At 42.2% G+C, this 7,957-nt stretch overlaps 1 protein-coding gene across 4 annotated transcripts in view; it reads left to right on the forward strand.

Moving 5' to 3' along the window:
- Positions 1-346: 346 nt before the first annotated feature.
- LOC101994101 (major urinary protein 4-like) overlaps positions 347-7,957 on the forward strand; it is a 10,983-nt gene continuing 3,372 nt past the window's right edge. Inside the window, exons 1-5 of one of the 4 annotated variants that reach the window (XM_013348214.2) lie at positions 347-585; positions 3,098-3,236; positions 5,906-6,004; positions 6,303-6,439; positions 7,253-7,326. In XM_013348214.2, coding sequence (XP_013203668.2) covers positions 3,144-3,236; positions 5,906-6,004; positions 6,303-6,439; positions 7,253-7,326 — 403 coding nt within the window. In that variant the 5' untranslated portion in view covers positions 347-585; positions 3,098-3,143. Of the gene's footprint in view, positions 586-3,097; positions 3,237-5,715; positions 6,005-6,302; positions 6,440-7,252; positions 7,327-7,957 lie in introns of those variants that run through there. The other 3 variants (XM_026781771.1, XM_026781772.1, XM_013348213.2) reach the window with 3 other exon arrangements.

Here is a 7,957-nt window from a genome sequence, read left to right on the forward strand (position 1 = left end):
ACATTAAAGCTGTATATATTCTTTAATATCTGCCTTGCATTTATTTACGCCGATACATTTGGCGCCTGCCCCGTGGGGCTTTAAGGATACCCGCCCCAAATCGGAGGCTCCTAGGGGCGACCGCTCTCAATGGCACCTCCCCCCAGAGGTCTCCCTGGGTGCGCAGTGCCTTGCCGGTCCGACTACTATGGCTGCGGTCGCAGCTGAGATTCTGAGCAACTCGATCTTTCCTGGTGCCTGCTAAAAAGTCAAACGGGACGGGAGTATTAGCACTCCCCGGCCCGCTCTGCCTGACAGTGGCACAAGCGCCTCTGTAACAGCGTGATCAGTCTCTGTCCTCCCGCCCCCCCACCGCCTGCGCTCGGGTCACATGACAGCAGCCCTGCGAGCCGGCTCAAACACGCCGGCATCCTTTTGATTTGTTCACTTTGGCGGCTTTTCTCTCTGTTCCCTTTCTGGCCCAATTGCTATTTATCAGCCTGGTGTCTGCTCCAATTTTTGTTTTTGAATCATTTATTTCAGACTTAGGCCACGTGGACTCAAGTGGACTCTTTCGCAACCACTGGCAGGAACCGGTCATTGCAGGTAAAAGAATTTTTTCTTTTATAAATAAAATGTCTGAGAACATGACTGTTTTAGATTTCAACAGCTTTTTTGAATGTACCATGTGGGAGATTTTACAAGAGATGTCTATCACCCCACATCTATGGATATTTCTGGGATTCGTAATTTTCCTTAGCACTATATGGTTTGACAATAGGAAAATGATAAAGTCTCTTAAGGCAGAGGTTGAACGTTTAAAAACTATTGAGAATGACAACAATCTTCTCAAGAATCAATTTGAAATTCTCTAGGAAGAAAACAGATCTTTGTTTAACATGACTCGGTTAACTGAACAAAATTTAAAAAAGATACAGGCTGATGTTAAGGAGAAACTCATTACTATGGAAGAAGGAACAGCTGAATTGGATCATAAGTTCCAGCAGTCCCTTTCTGTAGGAACTGAAACATTAACTGAGAAAATCAAAACTGCTGAATATGATAATCGAATTTTGTCTAAAGCTTATGGCAGATTGGCAGAAAGATTATCAATACAAGAAGGCACAATTTATGCCATAAAAATTATGTTCAAAGATGACAAGTTATCGCTAATGGACAAATTTCATACTTTAGAATCCTCAATGAAGGCTTTGGAACATAATTCTGGACAGGAGATTCAAACATTGCAAAAAGCAATGGTGAATAGAATTGAAAAGATTGAGGAATTTCTAAATTCTGATGAAGAAGAGCAAAGGGTAGAAAGGCAAATTTTAACCACATCTATGGATAAATCCCTCTGGGACAATTTCCACAAAGCTCTACCTACAGCTCTACATGCCTTTCCAATAATAACGACAGAAAAAGTAATTAGTTCCAAAAACCCTAGGGTCATCAAGGAAGATACATGGAAACCTGTCCGTATGAATGATCTAAAAGAAATTAAACAGGCTGTCATGACTTTTGGGATGCAAGCCTCTTTTGTTAAAGAGATGCTAAAATCTTGGGCCACAACAAACAGAGCAACCCCTTCGGACTGGCTCCAGCTGAGCTCCGCGGTCCTTGAGAGTGGACCGTAATTGAAATTGAAATGCTTATTCAGGCAAGAGGCAAGACTTTTAGAACAGCAGGAAAAGGCAAAGGGAATTGACATTTCCCTAGATAAAATTCTAAATGAAGGTCTCTTTTCCGACCCTCAAGAACAAGCTAATTTGGATGAAAACTATACTCTCCATATGTACTACAGCAGCCTTAAGGGCTTGGGACAGGGTACAAGACCCAGGACAGAGAATGGAATCATTTGTCAGAATTAAACAGGGTCAAAGAGAACCCTTTAATGACTTTTTACAAAGACTAACTAAGGCTATACAAATAAGGATATCTGACCCAGAAGCAAGACATATAATGATTGAATCTTTGGCTTACGAAAATGCAAATATGGAATGCAAAAAGATCTTAGGTGGGAAATTTAAACAAAGATAAAGGGAAAAGAAAGACAGAGTCTAGAAGATGCCAGCAGCTGCTGGTATAGAATATAGTGCCTCCTGGCAAAATAATAGAAATGTGTTAATTTGAGTTGTAAAACCTAGTTAATATTAAGCCTGATCTAATAGGCCACACCATTTTTAATTAATATTAAGCCCCAGGAACTGGCAGGAGGGAGTGAAACCTTCAGTTACACTGTGGAGCTTTTTCTTGGTTAATGATTGATTCAGAACGGCCCAATTCACTATGGAAATGCCATTCTGGCAGGTGGTTCTGCCAGAAGAAGGTGGACAGAAGAAGATGGATAGAAGGAGGTGGGTTCACAATCTACAGGGAACAAACCAGGAAACAGCGTTCCTCCATGGCCTCTACCTAATTCCTGCCTCCAGGTTCTTGAGTTGACTTCATGACGGACTACAACAGTTTCCTCCCCAAGCTGCTTTGGTCGTGGTGTTTGCCACAATAACTCTGTTTATCAACATAAAAGCACAGAAAGTTAAAGACCTTGCCCCTTTGCACTTGCCCCCAAATCTCTCCCACCCCAGCCATCTTCAAAGTAAGCTAACATAAACTCTTGCCAGAATGTGCAGTAGCTTCCCTCCCAGTCTCTGAGCACAGTGGTCCTCGTGTTTCCTATGCTGTGACCCTGTGTTGTGGTGACTGCCAACCACGAAATTAGCTTGCCGCTATTTCACACCTGTAATTTTGCTACCATTGTGAATTGTAATGTAAATATCTGGTATGTAGGATATCTCAAATGCCACCCCTCTGTGGGCGTCGCTACCCACAGTTGAGAACTTCTGCTAGCACCTTCTTTATCTCTTAAATCATGGGACTTCCTTTTGTTATTTCTTATCTGAATTAAACCAGATGAACTTTAAAAAGCGCGCATCAGCTGGGCGGTGGTGGCGCATGCCTTTAATCCCAGCACTCAGGAGGCAGAGCTCTCTGTGAGTTCAAGGCCAGCCTGGTCTACAAGAGCTAGTTCCAGGAGAAAGAAAGCAAGCATATTTCTGACCATGTTCCTGTTGTTTTCTTAAAGTCCCCTATTGATTCTCTTCTATATGAAAACCAGGTCTCTATCATAAACATCAGCCTGGTCCCTGGCAGCAGCACAGACAATGGACATCAACAAAACCTGTCGGGGCATTGCAGGCCATGGGCACCAGCATGATCTCTGGAAGCAGTGTGGATCACAGAAGTCTTTGAAGGAGGTATAATCCAGAAAACAAACGATTCTTCATCCCAGATATCTTGTTGCTCAGAGGCAGCGTGTCTAGGGGCAGGACCTGTGTAAACTCCACCACCCTGCCCTTGGCACTAGCCACCTACCTAACCATGCCATACTTGTAGCTTGGTTGTGAGGAGTGTGGTCAGCTAGCAGTCAGCTGTTAACTGCTTCATATCCCCTTCACCGTTGAGCTAAGGTACTGTTCTCTTTGGGGGTGCACCCCCCAATGACTGAGCAAAGCCATGACAAAGGTCAGATGCAGAGCCAGTGCCAGCACTATGTACTATCACTCTGACTTCTGGGGGACTAAGGAATATTTCTGCCTGGGACTTGAATCAAATAAGCTCATGTTTCTTGCTATTCTTCTTGGCACTGAAGAGATCTTGGCATCATGTAAATAACATGAATGTTTCCACAGGCTTTCTGAATGAGCTATTTGTTCAATTAGTTAAGAGTAAGACTGAGCTCAAGGTTGTTAATCTATTTCCTATTAGCCAGTTAGTTTCAGAAATGTTAGCTAGTTAAAAATGGGCTTAGACCCCTTGGCCACACACTTTGTCTAGTCATTTCTCAACTGTCTTAGCTCTTCTGTCACATAAACAGTCTACATGTGTCAGATGGCGGAAGAGTGTTAGCGTGGTTAGTGACAAGGAAGGTTCCTGAACTGAAGTCTAAATGGAAGGGAATAGCTGTTGTTTTCTGCTATGGAAGCATCTTGCAACAATCCACAGCCACGGCGTTACAACCTGTAATCTCAGTATTCAGGAGGCTGAATCAGGAGGATTGGCACAAATCTAGGCCATTCAGGGCTACATTGTAAGTTCAAGGCCAGCCTACGTGTGAGGTACTGGGAAGAGATAAGGGTTCCAGCAAGGTCAGATCAGACCCTCAGGACTCACATTAAAAGGATGATCACGGCAGAATGCATATTTAACCTCAGCACTTGTTGGATGACGGAGACTGGAGGATTACTGGGACTTGCTGGTCAATCAGCCAGCTGAAAAACAGCAAACTCCAGATTCAGTGAGAGATCCTCTCAAGGCAACAAGGGGAAGAAGTGAAAGAGGGAGATGTCTGCTGTCCTCTTCTGACTTCTGTATATACTAGCCCAGGCACAGGCATGTGCACTGGGACACGTGCACACACAACATAAAGAACAAAAAAAAGGAAGAGGAGAAGGAGAGGAGAAAGTCATTAACCCAAGTCAACCATCTACATGTTCACCCACCAGACACTTGTAGACCAGGAGGGAGCTGTAGTCACCCCCGTCTCCACCTTGGGCTACACCCACACTTCACATGAGCAGTTTGTTCAGCAGTGCCTGCCAGGAAGACATGTCTGCAGGTCTACCGCACTCTTTATTCCTCTTCCTCTAGTTAAAAACACACTGACCTGTGTAGTGGCGTTAATAAGAACAGGGGCCTCCTGGGTTTAACTCTAAGTTCTTCCATTGACAGGCTGAAGGACCTTATACTTAAGCTTTCTGGGTAGTATTCATACTATGGTAAAGTGAATAAAATACTACACACCAGACAGAGTTGGCGCAAGGCTGACGTAAAATAAAACTTAAACACCTGCCTCTTTCTTGTGTTATTTATATCTGCACATCAAACAAGATTTTATTTCTAGTTCCAGTAAATAAAATTTGTACTAATACAAAATAAGTTTCTGTTATAACTATGTGTCATTGGAGGCAGACTCTTGGCATAATTTCTGCTTGGAACACCAACAGCAAATATGACTTTGAAAAAAACTGTTTTTCTTTAATGATAGGATTATGTCCAGTCTATTGATGTCCAAAGGTCTCCAAGGTAAAAACAACTGATGCAACTTGGCTATCAGCTTAGCAGTTCAGATTCCGGTGTCAATGTCCTCTGGACAAAGATTGAGGGGCTCGCGGGGGCGGTCAAGTTAGCCTCAGGAAGACCTTTCCTGACAATCTTTAAAATTTTTTAAAAGATTTATTTTTTTTATGTGTGTGTGCTTGCATGAGTTTATATGTATCACATGTGGGCAGGAGGCCACAGAGGCCAAAAGAGGGTGTGGGATCCCCTTTAACTGAAGTTCCAGTCAGTTATGAGCTCCCATGTGGCACCAGGCACCAGACATACAATAGTACACAGACACACACACACAAAACAAATATTCATAAACATAAAATAAACACATTTTTAAAAATGACCAATGCATCTACTCCACACTCCACTGGAGTCTTAGAGCAAAGATCTCTACACACTAGACCTCTCAGTTCAGATCCCCCCACACACACAGAGTTGGCTTTCTGACTCCAAGCCAGATTCGGAGTTCCATCCGGCAGCAGGTTGCAATGGCAGCTCTCTCGAGCACCCACTATTTTTTTTGAGAATATGTTTTGAGAAATCTAAGGTTACTAAATCAATCCATAGGAGATGAGACTGCCAAGTTTGAAAAGGGCAGGAACAGTCCTTGGCCTCACATCAATAAAAGAGAAAACATTCCACAGGGGCTGAGGGAAGGTGGAGGAGATCCATAGTTTAAAAAAACAAAAAGCAAAAACAACCTCATTGAACTCAGAAACTGTATAAGAACAAAGGATCTGGGAAGTGAAGAACAGCCACCATCGGGAAAGACTCAGTTCTGACAGAGACAATTTTATTTCCTACCATAATGAAGCTGCTGCTGCTGCTGCTGCTGGGTTTGGAGCTGACTCTAGTCTGTATCCACACAGAAGAACAAACTGGTGCCATCGGAAAGAGCTTTACTCCAGAAAAGGTAGGTTCATGGGGAATAGTGACTTCTTGACCCAGAGGATGCTTTGTGGTCCTTTGAGGGAAGGGGCGCAGTTCCTCAATCAAGCAAACAAATGAGTGGCTTCAGACAGTGAAGTTAGACTACATCTAAGAATGCTTGGGGACCTTTACTGCCACTAGGAGACAGACACAGGATGTGAACAATTGTGCCAGCTGATGTATGTGCTCATGTCCTGGCCCATAGGCCAGCGTTCAAGTAGAAACATGTCCACGAGGTGTTCCTGCCCTTCCTCCCTTAACAATTTGCTTATCTTTTGCAGATTGAGGGAAAATGGTATTCTGTTGGCTTGGCCTCTGACAAAAGAGAAATAATAGAAGAACATGGCAGCATGAGAATTTTCGTGGAGCACATCCATGTCTTCAAGAATTCTTCCTTAGCCTTTCATTTCCATACTGTGTAAGTGTGGTGTTTTAGCTGAGAAAGAGAAATTGGAAGCCTCCCATGTCTCAAGCCTGTATACATACACACACAAACACACACATATAGAATACATACATATACATATACATATACAGACACTCACACACATACACACACAAGGAGAAAAACATACCCTCACAGCGTACATGTGCACACACATATATAGAACTATGCCTTTCACAGTATGTACACACACACACTGAGCCTGTGTCCAGTACTAGAGCCTCCCATCTGACACTAAATCAAGATTTCATAACCAGTTTTTTTTTCCGAAAGTCAGAGACAAGACAGGAATAAATTCACTGGGAATGGGATAAGATCAGAGACATTTCTGAAACCATACTGAGACCTATAGCACAGCTTTAAAGTATATGACAGTGAATTAAATTTTTCTTATTAGTTGTTAGCTAAGAAAATCCACCCCTTCAACTCGAATTTTCCTGCAGTAAAGGGAAGTAATAACTTCTCCTCTGCAGATTTGGGTGGGGACACATCGCATAACACTTGACTGGATGCAGAGGTGGACATCTGGCTGACAATCTGCACAACGGACAGTGATGCTGGGAAGCCATCAGAGTTGTAACAGTGATGCAAAGTGATTGTCATTATTTAAATACTAGGCAAATATGTGATTACTAAAGTATCAAATATAAGTAAAAGGCCTTTTGTTAATTTTACAATAATATTCAAAAGTTAACTGGAATCAGAAACTGGAGATATGGATAGAGCAGAGACGGAGGAAGCCAGCCATATCAGTTTCCTTAAGCACCAGCTTACTCTGTTTTGCAGGATAAATGGGGAGTGTACTGAGCTGTATTTAGTTTCTGACAAAACAGAAAAGGATGGTGAATATTATGTCAAATGTGAGTATATAAAAAATCTATTTATCTATCCTTAAGGAATTAGTAAACCCTAGTATCTTATTCGTGTGTGTGTATATGTGTGTGCACGTATATGTGTGTGTATGTGTGTGTATATGTGTGTATTTGTGTATGTGTGTGTGTTTGTGTATGTGTGTGTATATTTGTGTGTATGTGTGTGCATGTGTGTATGTGTGTATATGTGTGTATGTGTGTGTATATGTATGTGCATGTATATGTGTGTATATGTGTGTTTGTGTATGTGTGTGTTTGTGTATGTGTGTATGTGTGTGTTTGTATATGTGTGTGTATATTTGTGTGTATGTGTGTGCATGTGTGTATGTGTATATGTGCGTATGTGTGTGTATGTGTGTGTATGTGTGTGTATGTGTGTATGTATGTGTGTATATGTGTATGTGTGTATGTATGTGTGTATATGTGTGTATGTGTGTGTGTATATGTGTGTATGTGTGTGTATATGTGTGTATGTGTGTATGTGTGTGTATATGTGTGTATGTGTGTATGTGTGTGTATGTGTGCATGTATGTGTATATATGTGTGTGTATGTGTGTGTATGTGTGTGTATATGTGTGTATGTGTGTGTATGTGTGTGTATATGTGTGTGTATGTGTGT

Source organism: Microtus ochrogaster, chromosome 10 (genome assembly GCF_000317375.1).
Source record: "Microtus ochrogaster isolate Prairie Vole_2 chromosome 10, MicOch1.0, whole genome shotgun sequence".
In the NCBI taxonomy this organism is placed as follows: domain Eukaryota; kingdom Metazoa; phylum Chordata; class Mammalia; order Rodentia; family Cricetidae; genus Microtus; species Microtus ochrogaster.